At 38.9% G+C, this 14,063-nt stretch overlaps 1 protein-coding gene across 9 annotated transcripts in view; it reads right to left on the reverse strand.

The window, feature by feature from the left end:
* SATB1 (SATB homeobox 1) overlaps window positions 1–14,063 on the reverse strand; it is a 101,601-nt gene that overhangs the window by 23,121 nt on the left and 64,417 nt on the right. For all 9 annotated transcript variants that reach the window (XM_081790133.1, XM_060638583.3, XM_060638580.3 and 6 more), the window contains one exon: window positions 10,180–10,335. In XM_081790133.1, the coding sequence (XP_081646259.1) occupies window positions 10,180–10,335 (156 nt within the window). The remainder of the gene's footprint in view (window positions 1–10,179; window positions 10,336–14,063) is intronic.

A 14,063-nucleotide genomic window follows, 5' to 3' on the forward strand; every position in this document is an offset into this window, starting at 1 on the left:
AAGGGATAATATCCCTTCCATCCAAAATAAACATTAGAGAAAATAATGGAAAGGCCAATGGAGAATCTTTTTCTCATTTGAGTTTTGGTGAAAGTGGAAAAATGGGATTTGAGGAAGACTGTGATAAAATAACCTGGAAAAAAACAGGCAACTTCTCCATTTTTATAGACACTTAACTTCTTTTCATTGCATTTTATTTTTATTTAAGCACATCTTCAACACGCACACATACATACCCCAACTCTTAAGAAAAAAAAGGGACTGAAATTTTAGTTACACCACATGTGGTTTTCATTTGTGAAAAATGAACAAGCTGTTTGTGGTTAAACTGTCTAATCGCCTGTTATCAATCTAGCGCTGCATTCAAGATTTACAGGATACATCAGCTTCTGTGCCACATTAGCTGTAAGGGGGGGGGGGGGTGGGAGGAAAAAGGAGGAGGAGAGAGTTTATCCTGAGGAATAATATTTCCAATGCAGCCACACTCGCACTACATCTGGTTGTGCTGGTAGCGGCAGTTAAATTGAAATATTTCACAGCGTGTGTCAGAAACATGCAGAATGGTAATTATGACAGATCTGATTAAGCCAGAGTGCCACAAGCTCCCTGGCCAGCGCCGGTTGTGCAGGTGTGACCTTGTGCGTGCCTGCGTGTGTAAATAAAATTAATTACAAGCGAGAGGGTGAAGGCTTCAGTGACATCACAAAGCGGAGAAACTCCCAAGGGGGAGACCTAATGGAATATTTTCCCTCAGTCTAATAATACAGTTCATATTGACTTGAGGTAATTAGTGGGATCATTAAAGCAGTTTTCCCGGCGTATTTGGCTGCCTGATCAGATTAGTGAAAATGTTCTTCAGAACAAGCCCTGTGTGGTCTGCCAGAGAGGAGGAAATAAAAAGCAACAAAGCATATTTTGGAATGATAAGCAGTGCTGGACTTTTAGTCTAGCAAAAAATCTCTACTTCTCTCTGGAGCCTCCAGATCTAAGTGTCCTGTCCATTTTAATTCTTCTATTCGACTTGGGTATTCCTATACACATTCGGAACTATTTCTTTTCCTTCCCCTTTCTCTCCGTCAAATCAGACTGCTTTGTCACAAAGAGCCATCCCAACTCCCAACAAATCTCTTTTAAACAAGGCAATTTTAAAATTGGGAAAAGTATCTTAAATGACTGCTTTCCTGTTAACTGACAATATGGGGCAATCAGGAGAGTCGAAAATCCGGGAAGCAATGCCACTTGAAATTCACCTGCTAAACAAAAGATGCCTCTCTTATGTCACACGGAACAGAGATTTACATGTTCATTCACATTTGGATCTCAAAATGGGTGTCGCGTAGGCCAAAGTTGGGGCAAACGCTCTTCCAGTTGAGAATACAGAGCCCTCGTCAAGAAAAGGGCCATTTGTTTGAAAATACTCTATTGAGCATGCTCTACCTTGCCACTGGAATGTGCCAAGCGCTGTCACAGATGGCAGGCTCTGACAGTTCCCATCCGTAGCGCCGATACTCGACAGTTCAGCACAAGATCAGTGACATTCTGTCTCATTAGAACCACGCTAATTATCACAGCTAGTTTCAGGGGAAACCATGTGTTGCAATGGTCAATTTGAAGGAGTCTGTGCATCAACAAACTGGTAATAAGGATCAGACACCTTATTATATGACAGCATGCTGCCTATGATCTGATTTACGGAATCAGAGGCACTGAGGCGGCCGAGGAGGCTGGCAGTTTATGAAACAGTGTGTTTAAACCCAATTCCTGAAGCATACTGGTTGAAAAGGGAACTGTTAAAAAAAATACACAAAGGCAACTGGAGTTGTTGAAGCAAGCGATCAAAGGAGAATAGATTCTCTATTAACATACAACGGACGTAGATTAAGACTTAGAAAAAAGACCACTTCATCAATTTAACAACATGGCAACTCCCAAAGAGGATGGAATTTCTATTTTTACAAGGTATTTCGTGACAAATTACAACAGAATGGCTGTATTTCTACTAATCTCTAAAATATATACATTTATTTTTACATGAGTTGTCTATGACATTGTTGTGTTTTGTCATGCAAAAGAATTGCACGTGTAAAAGCTTAACAACTATACGTCTAAAAATGAATAATCTTAAAGGTTACTTTTTAAGGTACTGAAGGTATTATTCTGGCAGAACAGAAAAAAAATCCACATTAGATTCATATTACCAACCTATGTTCTTCAATCCTTCTCTTAGCACCTTTCATTGATGTGAAATTTTAATGGTGCAGTTTCTTCCAGAGCTATTTTTCTATTGTCATTTTGCATAAATGCATTTTCATAGTTCATTCATTTCACAGGGCCTTTATTTTCATTTCTCATATGAGGACAAAAAGAAGATAAAGCTAAAATAAAACCTACCTTTACTACCCAAAACATAAAAGACAACTGTTGAGACTTCTGAGGAAACGCTTTTTCTTTCAACTTGGTAGTCTGTGAAAGGATTCTATCAGTGTTACAGTTATGTGCTAAGTGTCAGAGAATTACGTGCAGCCTGAGGATTAAATGCTTTTAAGAGTTAAACCCCACTGGTTTGCTCTCTTGTCTGCTCCCGTTTTGTGGCTACCTGAGCTTGTCCCGAAGAACTCACTCTTGAAGGGTCAAAACCTATCGTATAATACAAGAGCTTCCAGAAAAAGGATCTTCCCCAGATACTCAGTCCATGCTTTTCAACTTACACTAACATTTAAGGACAAAAGGTGGCCTCAATTAAAACAGATTCTATAAATACATAATTGGTATACTTGTGCTTTAGAACGTGTATGCTGAACTACTTTAAAGTGACCCACTCTTGTGGGAACCTTCCTTGGACTTCCTCCTACGGTGATCCTCTTTAAAGAGCTGGCCTGGTATCTACAAATGGATTCCTTTCCAGTATTGTCTACAATTTTCTTGCGACATTTTCGAAAGATGGAGAAAATAGGCTTAATGAGTTATGACTATATTTATAACGGTTAACTTATTAAATGGGTCAATGAGGAAAATGTATTTACATGATTTTAGTTAATTAATTTTAAATTTAAGGGAAAAGAGTCAACATTTTATTTATTTATTTATTTATCTATCTTAATTTATTCAGAGTGCATATGGGGGAGGGGAGAAGAGAGATAGAGAGAGACATCGAGAGTATCTTAAGCAGGCCCCACACCCAGCACAGAGTCCAACATGGGGCTCAATCGCGCAACCCTAAGATCATGACCTAAGCCACAATCAAGAGTCGGACCCTTAACTGACTGATGCTCAACTTCACCCAGGCACCCCCAAAATGAACATTTTAAATGATTTGAAAGCGGCAGGAAGACAACTGAAAATCTGTCCAAGTTGTTTAAAATAGATAGCATCAAGTGTCTAGAAGGAAAAATACCCCTTTACATGATTTTGTAGCCAAAAATATATTGAGCAAGTGTTCTACTTAATTCTGGGTTTCCTCGATCGAATCCTAGATTTATAAAACCTAGATTTATAAAACATATGCTTGTCTTTATACTGTAGGGAGGCTGATATTCAGATCCACAAATTTAACTAGCTCTTAAAACACTGTGGAACAGGGGTGCCTGGGTGGCTCAGTCAGTTGAGCGTCCGACTTTAGCTCAGGTCGTGATCTCGTGGCTCCGTGAGTTCGAGCCCCGCCACGGGCTCTGTGCTGACAGCTCGAAGCCTGGAGCCTGCTTCGGATTCTGGGTCTCCCTCTCACTCGCTCCTCACCCACTCACATTCTGTCTCTGTCTCTCTCAAAAATAAACAAACATTTAAAAAAATTAAAACAAAGGAAACAAAAAGCATCGTGAAACATACAATCATGTACCCTTTAAACTGTTGGAGCATGTCACTATTTGTGTATTTAAAACCATTGATTTCTTGCAGTACCCAGTGGTCATACGCTTTGACCACTGGGTACTGCAAGGAAAAACTGTGTGCACTGAAGAGCCTGATGGGAGATGGACACCAGAACCAGAAAGAGAAAGCCTTTCTTTCTTTCTAAAGCTTACCACTGTACCATCTGGCAAAAGAGAACTATTTATAGGATTCAGTTCCATTATCATATAGCAGGCAATGAAATGTAGATATGGAACTGAGAGTCAATAAGCTGATAACTGGTACACTTGGAAAATACATATATGTGGAATGACTGAATCACATGTTACTACTGTATGTTTAACTGTATAAGAGACTGCTAGCTTTTCCAGAGCGGTTGTACCATTTACATTCCCATGGTCAGCAATGTATGAGTTTTTCAGATGTTCCACACCATCACTAACACTTGGGTCTTTTCACTTTTAGTTATTGTAGTGAATTTGATATGGTATATATTTTTGGCTTTAATTAACATTTTTCTGATGGCGAATGATGTGATAGCCTTTTAATTTTCCTTTTGGCCACTCGAATATCTTTTGTTGATAAGTGTCGAAATATTTTGCTCACTAAAACAAATTAGATTGTCTTTTTACAACTAAGTTAAAAAGAATAAAAACAAAACCGTTGATTTCAATAGTCCTGGTTAGCAACCAACTAGAAATATAATAGGCCTACATTTTAGAAAACTAAATCCAATATGGATTCCCGGTATTTAGACATGAGAGGTTTTTAGGTGGTTATCGACACAGAACACCTTAAATGGGAGACAGATGGAACAACACATCCTTGTCATTCAAGAATGCAGTACGGGGGCCTCCCGCATGGGTGTTAATGGGCACATGGGCAGGTTGCTGAAGTGGCTACACTCGGGGTGGTCTTGCTTCTCTCCTTGCTCTCCCCTCAAAGTACTTCTCTGACCCTTTCTCTACCAGGGATGCTGATTCAGGGAAATTTGAGCTGTATCTCCCAGGATCACCTCTACCCAGTAAAAAATAATACAAAAAATTTTAAAAATAAAATAAAATAAAATAGAAAGCACTAGATGCAGAGTGTGTAAAGAGGCAGTTCTCTCCTCAGACCTTGGCTGAAGAAAACTTGATTTGCCTGAGAGGAGGGGCTATGAGGACAATATGTAAAGATCATCCCACAGACTCCCAGAAAAGGATGTGGCACCAGAAATAACAGAAACCGTGACTCTCAGATCTGCAGGGGCCTCCTTTGTGTCTTAAATAAGAGGCTACACAGGTGAAATCGTGTTGCAGCAAAGTCTGTTGCATGAACATTCCAAAAGAATGAATCAGCACTGAGCTTCAAAGTATAGTTTCCGTGAAGTATAATTTAATTCTGACAAAATAAAAGATGCCTTCACTAACATGCTGGAATACAGTATGCAATCATGGTTCCGTGGTTTTTTTTTCCCCCTGGATTTTGTCCTTATGCGTTCCTATCCCCGGCAATGAAGATTACATTTTTTTGCCCCATTTCTAGCCCCAATGATCCGTGATATGTCTTCGTACTTGTATCTAAGACATTCTAATCACCATCTAAGAATTTCAAACCCAAAGGCCACAAAGATGCACGAAAGCTTCCTTCTTTCTTCCACTCCCCCCTCCCTTCGCTCCCCTCACTAAAGGCTTTGAACCTCGGTGACAAAAGTGTCGGAAAAGTGAATGGAAGAAAGCAAAAGGCTTTAAATTATATGGTCTCCTCCACTGGTCGTGCTGTCTTTTGCAGAAGCAAAGAACCACTTTTTTTCTTTTTTCTTTTTTTCTTCTTTGAGCACTAAAACCATACCTATCAACTAGCTGTTATCAGTAGCAGGCAAAGAGTCCTGTAACTGTACGGGACTGGTGGGTAGGGAGTGCCAAAGATTATACTCAGTCATGTTCAGTCAGATAGAATTTTCATCATCCCGTCGCTCTACCTAAAAGAAATACCCTGTTCAATAAAGCACCGGAGAGAAATCATTTTCTAAACACAAGTGGCGATGCAGCGCCGGCCCATAAAAGCCCTGTACTCCTGTATTACTGTATCTGGAAGCCCCACCTCTGCAGACACGAAAATCAATGTAACAATTCGATGTACAAGGCAAGGCCTATGGTGCCACTAATGTCCCCTTGCTGGACATACACCTTAAGTCTCAGAGCTCTCAGGGGGTTTGCTGTGGAATAAAATTAGATTCCAACATCTGCCACCATTAAGGAAAAAATTCCATTTCCATCTCCCATATGAAAACACTATAACCAATGAACAGTAACTGAACCTTGCTACCGTAATGGTTATTACCCAAATCAACTATTTTTTTTTAAACAGTAAAATTAGCGAATTCTGCTCTCATAATTATTTGAATGTTATCAGACTAAATGTTTGATAAAATTCCAATATGATTCACTTGGAAAAACTGCTGCTTATTTGAATACCCAGAATATAAAGTGTATTCATTTGGAGCTATTCACATTATGTTTAAAGCATATCATCTTTTTAAAGTTTGCATTAGCCTGCTTTCCTACCCAAGCACAGAAAGTAGCCTACCTTCAGTTTTCACTTGCATATTTTATTCAGACATTTCTATTAGAGTTAAAAACAATCCCATTTCTATTACTCATCGAAAAGAAGAGATCATGTAATACATGTGAAATGGTGGAATCCACAGAGTTGGTTTCTTTTACTGAAAATACTTTGTGCATTAGTCAGTACATAGCCCAACTGTGATATGTGTGGTTTCGTAACATTCTGGGACCGTGGAAACTTTCAAATAATTACACTGCCTCCCAGCTACCTAAAGCTTTACCTTTTAGTTTAAAATGGAAAGTATTTCAGATACATACACAGATAATAAGAAGTCACTCTGTGTAGAGGTCTGAGCCCCTTGGGTAGCACATTATAAGACATTATCCATTTGTGCAGAGTGCTGTATAATTTAAAAGCTCTTCTGCATCTATTGTAGCATGTGACCTTCTCCCATGTTAAAAGAATCTTGGGCTCAAAAAGGTTAAATAATTTTTCAATATTATAACACCAGTGATACAGACAGGACCATAGCCTACTTTGGGGATCCCCCACCATGGATCTTCCCCTAGCACAATGGGACATGAAAAAGCCTGGATTCCAAGGACCCTATTCTGGTAAGAACCCATATTCCATGGAAACGTCAATGAAGAAAGGAAAGTTCTCACCGTTCCCTCGATCAAATTAGTCCAACACCCCTAATTCCTCTTTCCTGGAGCAGGGTATCACTTCAGGACTGAGGCTACCTAGAACCCCAAGGAAATTCTAAAATAGGAGGCCAGATGCAGAGAATCAAGAAATTAGGATTGGCTCTACTATTTATGAGTCCGGTGACTCTCGTGTATAAAATGAGGAAAACAAGCCCAGCTCAAAAGGTTACTCTGAGAATTAAATGTAGGTCATTCGTAACGCACAGTGGAGTCTAAGTACAAAGACAGTGCTGGAAGGTAAGCTAGCCCAGAGAACCAGAAGCAGATGGAGTGAGACGGGCTGAGATAAAAGACTTCTGTTCTTCCCTTTTTACACACACGTCATTTTCAGGGACCTCTGCCACACTCTGACAAGCCTTGACACATACATCCAAGACATAAATCGCTCTTTTAGAGGTTAAAATTTTGACCACGAGAAGGTCAATCTAGTTTGAAGACTTCAGCGGGGGGGGGGGGGGGGGGGGGGGGGGGGGGGGGGTATTTGCTGGTTTTTCCATTTCCTTCACAAAAATCATGGCAGAACAGAACTTAAATAGTGACTACTTCCCTTGTTAAGTCACACTTTTCCAAGTGGTATATATACACAGTTTTTGGACTGCTTATTTTTAAGGAATCGCAAATCTTTCTACATAGTTTCATAATGAGGGCAGTGCTAACACCTAAACTGACCAACAAAGAGAAAACTACAAAAATCCTCTGTTGGGAAGTTATAGGAGAGTAGTAGTTAGGAAGAATAACTATCCGAGAGAATGAAAGTTAACACTATGCTGGACCCCACAGCCAACAACCGGCTCCCTGGATTCTTTCTTCTTCAGTAATGAGGGGATCAGGTTAAGGGGTTCTGGGAAACACACCGTCCTGGCAGAGGCCCAGAAGCTGCCAATCGACACTTGCTGAAAGAGACTCACGGGGAGCTTCGTAGGACAGGGGCAGAGAGCTGGGATGTTTAAAAAACTCACCAGAACAGCACTCACATGACGTTACCAACCAACTGCCGCCACTGTCTACAGAGTTCCCACATCAGTAACTCAGCCCAGTTGGGCAGATGTGGAGACATCATTTAAGAGAAAGAAAGGATGAAGGTAACAAAGGGACTGCCAACCCTAAAGGAGCTCTGCGTTTCGGAAAGGAAATGGGGAGGGAGGAAACGCCACTGAATTCAAGGACAGATGACAAGCAAGGAAAGGACAGTTAACAAAAAGTTTTAGTATTTTGTATGTTTTAAGGCTGACCCCATGTATTACAATAATACACACCTAGTTTCTCTGTTTATCTATTTTTGGGAGTGGAGAAAGGGGCGCTATAGGGATCCAGTCTGTTGTTCTTGCTAATTTAATTGGACAGGTCAGAAAAGACGTAGGATCAGAAAGAAAGGCAAGATAATATACGTCTGAATACGAGATCCTCATCATAATTAGACTAAATAGCCCAAACAAGAACGTGCAGGGTGGGTGGGTGAGGGGTAAAGGGAGAACAGGACATTTCTCCTTAATGCATAGTCTTGGCATGTAAATGAAGACATCTGAAGAAGCACACAGGTTTGAAGCGGCTCTAACATTCTATCATAATTAGAAACATTTCAAGAGCCCTGTAATTTCCAATCAAAATTACAGTAATTTCCGATATACAAGCCATGATTCATGACAGAATTTTACATTCCATGAGAGATTACGGTGGCCTGATGTATGACACGCTGAGTACAGCACTAACATAAACAATTCAGTTTAATGTTTAAACAGCACTTGATGTTTAGAATCTCACAATAAAAGAAACATATTATTGTAGAAATTATCACTTTGACAGTGATTGAAGGGTAGGCAGGCATGTGGCCTATAAAGCTATAATTTTTACAGTCCACAGCTTGAGTTTAATCATTTTTATATAACATTTCCAAGATATCCCTTAAGTATTTCAACCAGTCTATAACTTAAATAAGAACAACCTTTTCTAAAGCAAAACTCCTATCGAGTACCACGATTAATGCTGATAGAGAAAAATTTTAGGAAGAGCTAAAAAAAAAAAAAAAAAAGTATGGTATAGTCAATCCAGTGTATGTAAGTACTCTCAGAATTGTATATTTTTATCAGAAGTTGACAGCAGCAAAGAAGGCCGTTTTACAAAGGAGAGTTCACTAATGATAGGGAAAACGTGTCTGTCTAAAATTGCAAGTTGTTAAAATCTCACCTGAGCCCTTGACTGCCTCTAAATCCCCACCTTGATCTTGTTACCAAATATTTGTAAAGGAGAAGACAGTTCAGTATTCTTTTGGTCCTTTAAAAAGTATTTGTGGCTTTGAACAAAGGTTTAGAAGTAATTATAAGTTTGTTCCTATGGATGACCCTGCTTTTGATGGGCACAAATTATCAATATATGAGAATTATACTGATAAAGGACTGCATTTTCTGTCCTTTGTTACGTATTCATCTTGTTTAGTGGGGACTTGTAACTTTTCCAATTCATTTCTATTCATTTATAATTTACCAGACTTGGACAGTTTTTCTAGTTGCAATTCAGTCTGTACGTCTTACATATCATGTATCTATGGAAAAATGAGGGTCATTAATGTGCAAAGTTTTGTTTGGTGGGCGAGCTGGTTTGTTTTAGTGAGTGCACCTAATAGATGCAGATGGCTGAGTTGGAACAGAAGAAACTATTATGTTTGCAGTATTTTAGGATGGAGATCAAGGTCATCTAAGTAATAATGAAACAATAGTAATTCAAGTTACTTGCACCAGTACAATAGACCACATTGAGAAATTGCCTCTACATTACAATATCCTTCTGAAAACAACTATTAACTGACCCCAGAGAGTTACCGAGAAATCCTTGGTCTGGAGAGTAGGTGTTGGGAGGAAACAGAACCACTTATCTACTGCCTGAATCTGAACAACATATTTTTTTCATCACAGAGCTCTGTCAATAATCCTGGAGACTCTGACCTCTCTTGGATGCAATAGGGTCAATACTGCAATAGGGTCAATTCAGTAGGGTCAATACTGAAAACAGACACCCCTCTGAAAGAAATTTTCACAGGCATCGCGGATCAACATTCTCAGTGCCTAACAGAGGCTCTTACCTGGCTTTTGGTTGCGGCAACCTTTGCAAACAGTGCTTGGGACACTTTAGCGCGCTTCATTTCCTGCTGAATCTCATCATAAATGGAAGCATTAATGTTCATGGTATTGTTCTCTGGTTTCCCATTCCTCTCAGTGGCAATCGTAGCTGTTTTCACCTACAAAACATTTTCAACATGACTGTCATTTTTCATTGGCCAAATTGTTTTGAAGCTTTTCAGGCTCGGCATCCAAACTGGACACTGTTGTTCCTTTTATGATCAAGGTGATCAACAGTGCAGTCATTCAACATTAGTTATTACCCCGAGATCAGATTGCTTAAGTTAAGAAAGTCACATTGTCACAGGTGATTGCATCGGTAATAAGACAGCAATTGCCAGCTGACAAACAGGAATTAGAGCATCATAAAGTAAGTTTTCTGGAAAACAGAATAGTTTCAAAGACTTGAAAACCCTAAACGAATTGTTTCCCAATTACTGTCCATTGCAATTCTAACAAAGGAAATTCACAATTAAAATCATAATGCCCAGTGCTGTACCTTCACTGGGTGCCCGGTGCCTAATAGACAATTGCATCACTAATAGCTATCACATACTACGGCCTTTTTAATTTTGGACTCTTTTTTTTCAATGCCTGTTCCTCTTATGTTTCATTTTTAAAATCTTCCATAACAAAGCCATTTGCAAAGCTGCATATTTAAATCTTCTATCCATCCATGAAACAGGTAGAGTGCCTTGTTTAATTATCATAAAGGCTGGTTGCATTTTACACGTGCGTGTCCGAGCTGTTCTGTATAATTATTTCATCTTCTCCTGGCACCCCAGTATGTAACTATTTCCTTTTGACTCGTGGAACCAGACAAGAAGAAAATGTTTCACAATATTTAACAGAACATTACTACAAGTTACACATATTATAGAATTGGTGACCTTATATTCAAAATGAATAATCTTGAGTGAAAAATTAGTATCAATGCCTTTGGTAATAACAATAAGCAGGTATCAGCAGGAAAATGACACAAAATTTGGGGGTAAAAATAAAATCTCAACCTCAAAATTTATTGATAACTATTATTAATTTTTAAAACTCCTAATTTAATTTTTATTATGCAGTCATGTGAATCAGCCTGGAAATTTTTACATATAAATGATGTCGTTGCTTTTTTACCAGGAAATTGGGGAAAATGTAAATGGAAGTCACCACAGATACAGGACCCTGCTTCTCCCAGCAAAATGACTCACTAAGGGCCACATTTCTTAGGATCCCTTCCAGAGCCCAGGTTTCCGTTATCATCTTGGACAATTCCTCACATATACAATGAGCAACAGAAAATGAAGTCCATTCCAGAATGAATGATTTTTTTTTTTTTTTTTGGTCACGAAATGATACATCCTTTTAGTCACGCTGCAAATCTTTCAGAATCGCCGTTAATATTTGGTTATCAAAAGATATGCAGGGGTTATCCTAAAGCAATTCAATCCTCTGCACTTAAGAGAGGAAATAGGAGTCTTTAAAACATGCCTCCTAACTTCTAGCCAGTTAGCAAAATAACACCCTTAACTTGCTTAACTTGAGGAGGCAGCGAGATTCTTCCACTTGGACACTACCCTTCTAGGCACTGAAAGGATGATGCTGTGAAATGGGTGGGCCACAGGCCCAAGTGAGGACACAGAGAGTAAGGCAGGGTAAGTCACCAACTGGTTAGACCTCATTTGCCACTACTAACCTATAAGCTGGAGATGGGAATGGCAAGCGTGGAAGCGTGATTTCCAGAATGCCCCTTCCAGCTCTATGGCTCCAGAATGCAAGGACACTCTCGGAGGTATATTAACGACTGGAGGCCACTAAGAACATACACGGGGCTTTGAAGCAATAATCTGCTAAATACCACTTTAGGAGCCAGAAGAGTTAAAGCATTACCATAAATTGCCTACAAAGTTGCTTTGGTGAGATTCGCAACTTTGCTCTGGGGTGGTCTTGCTTTGAGGCAGAAGGATAGATTTGATCACCCCATGGGGTCTCTTTTAATACCTATTTTTCTCACTGCTTAAATGAAAGAGAAAAGAAAAGCCATTTCAATCGCTTTGAAAATTGAATGTTATGGAAATGGGGGCATGAAGTCCAGTACATTGGAAGAAAGTTCCTTGGTAGCAATCTGCTTAGCAATAGTTAAGGAAGCAGGCTTTGGAAACTTGTTTCAGTTTGTTTTTAAAATAATTGTCATTCTTTTGTAAAAACTATGTTTAAGAATTTATCTTTGAGGTGGGCTATAATCATTTGTTTCAACCCTGTGATCTGGTTTCTAAAAATTTCTTCTGTTTAATTTTTTTTAATAAAGCAATTTCAACTGGAACCAAAAAGCAAGAATTTCAAATCATTAAAAAAAAAAATCAAGTAACTGCTTCCTAGTAGGCAACACAATCAAAAGTGGAAAAGGCATACAGACAAAACCTTTAAAACAGAAAAAAAAAAAATTAGAGCAACAATTTTTTTTAAATATAAAGAAACTCTATCACTCATTTAAAAAAATATTTAGAAAAGCTTTTCTTTATCATCTTGTTGGCTCAGATACGTATCTTATCATAGATAAGCTATTAGAATTCTGGAATCACATTTTTTCCTAAGCACAAGCTATTGCTTAAGGGGAACTGACTTGGACAGCTTTTCAAAAATATGAAAGCTGAATTTTTCCCCAGGTAAAAATGGAAACGAAAATCTTTTCTACCTCACTCTACTAAGTACTATTTTAGCTTAGTACAAAAAAAATCTTCGTTAATCCTGGTTTAGCTTTTAATATTATATCACACATTAAAATTCATAAAGTAGTTCATTCCAGGCAAAACAAACTACTCTTCAGCTCTTCTCCGCAAATAGCACAGGAGGTAAAATAAATGCAGTTGCTTTCCGAATAGCTTTTATCAAGGTAGGGTGTGCTACTCCCTCATTACCGCGGCGCCGGGGAAGCAGTTGAGAATTGGAGCTTCTACGATTATACCCTCCCAAGTGAGCACAGGGTGCAAGCACTGGGGTCTGCTTTATATTTCACTAAAATCTGTGCAGGAGAATGCAAATTTTCCAGGAAAATTCTATTTTGTTTCTCCATGGATCGCTGAATGCATCGAATCATGCTAGCAAACGAACCCTAGGTACTATATACATGCCACCTACCTCATACATACTACTCAAAACGAACTCTACTGTGGTCCCAATCAGTGTATGTACGATTCGTTGACGGAGGAGGGACTGCCCGCAAGCACATAGTGCACACGTGTGTGCACGCACACACACACGCACACACACACAATTAAAGTTGGTCGTAGTTTTAACAGTAATTATGGTAATAACAAAGGCTGGCAGTTATTAGTTGTTTCTAATGTGCTAGGCATCATGTTCAGGTACATTAGCTCTAACCTGCACAACAGGCCCGAGTACGGACTATTATTGCCCCAGTTGAAAATTGAGAAAACTCTCCTAAAACAAAGAAGTGATTTATTCATAAGGCAACATGAGCTCTAAACTCAAGTCTGTCTAATGCTAATGCTTATTTTAGAAACCACTGCACTATACTGAGGTCATGATGTTATACAAGAGTTCTTTATTTGGAAAAACTCTTACTTTTTAAAGATATGCTGGACCTGCTTTTTGGTGGCCTTTTGCTGAGTCAGGCTCATTAATGTCTAATTTTTAGCTAACGGCTTTATCTGCTTTAGTTATTACCCGGAGTAATCCAACCTGAATTTATTTGTCAAGGCATATAAACTACAGATGTTTTCTTGGAATTGTTATACAAGGAATGTGCTGTTTTGAAGTACTTTTACCAGTGACAGAAAATGGTCCCCATCCTTAAATTTTTACATATTAACACCGGCTTGAATATCATGGTCCT

This window comes from Panthera onca, chromosome C2 (assembly GCF_046562875.1).
Source record: "Panthera onca isolate mPanOnc1 chromosome C2, mPanOnc1 haplotype 2, whole genome shotgun sequence".
Taxonomy (NCBI): Eukaryota; Metazoa; Chordata; class Mammalia; order Carnivora; family Felidae; genus Panthera; species Panthera onca.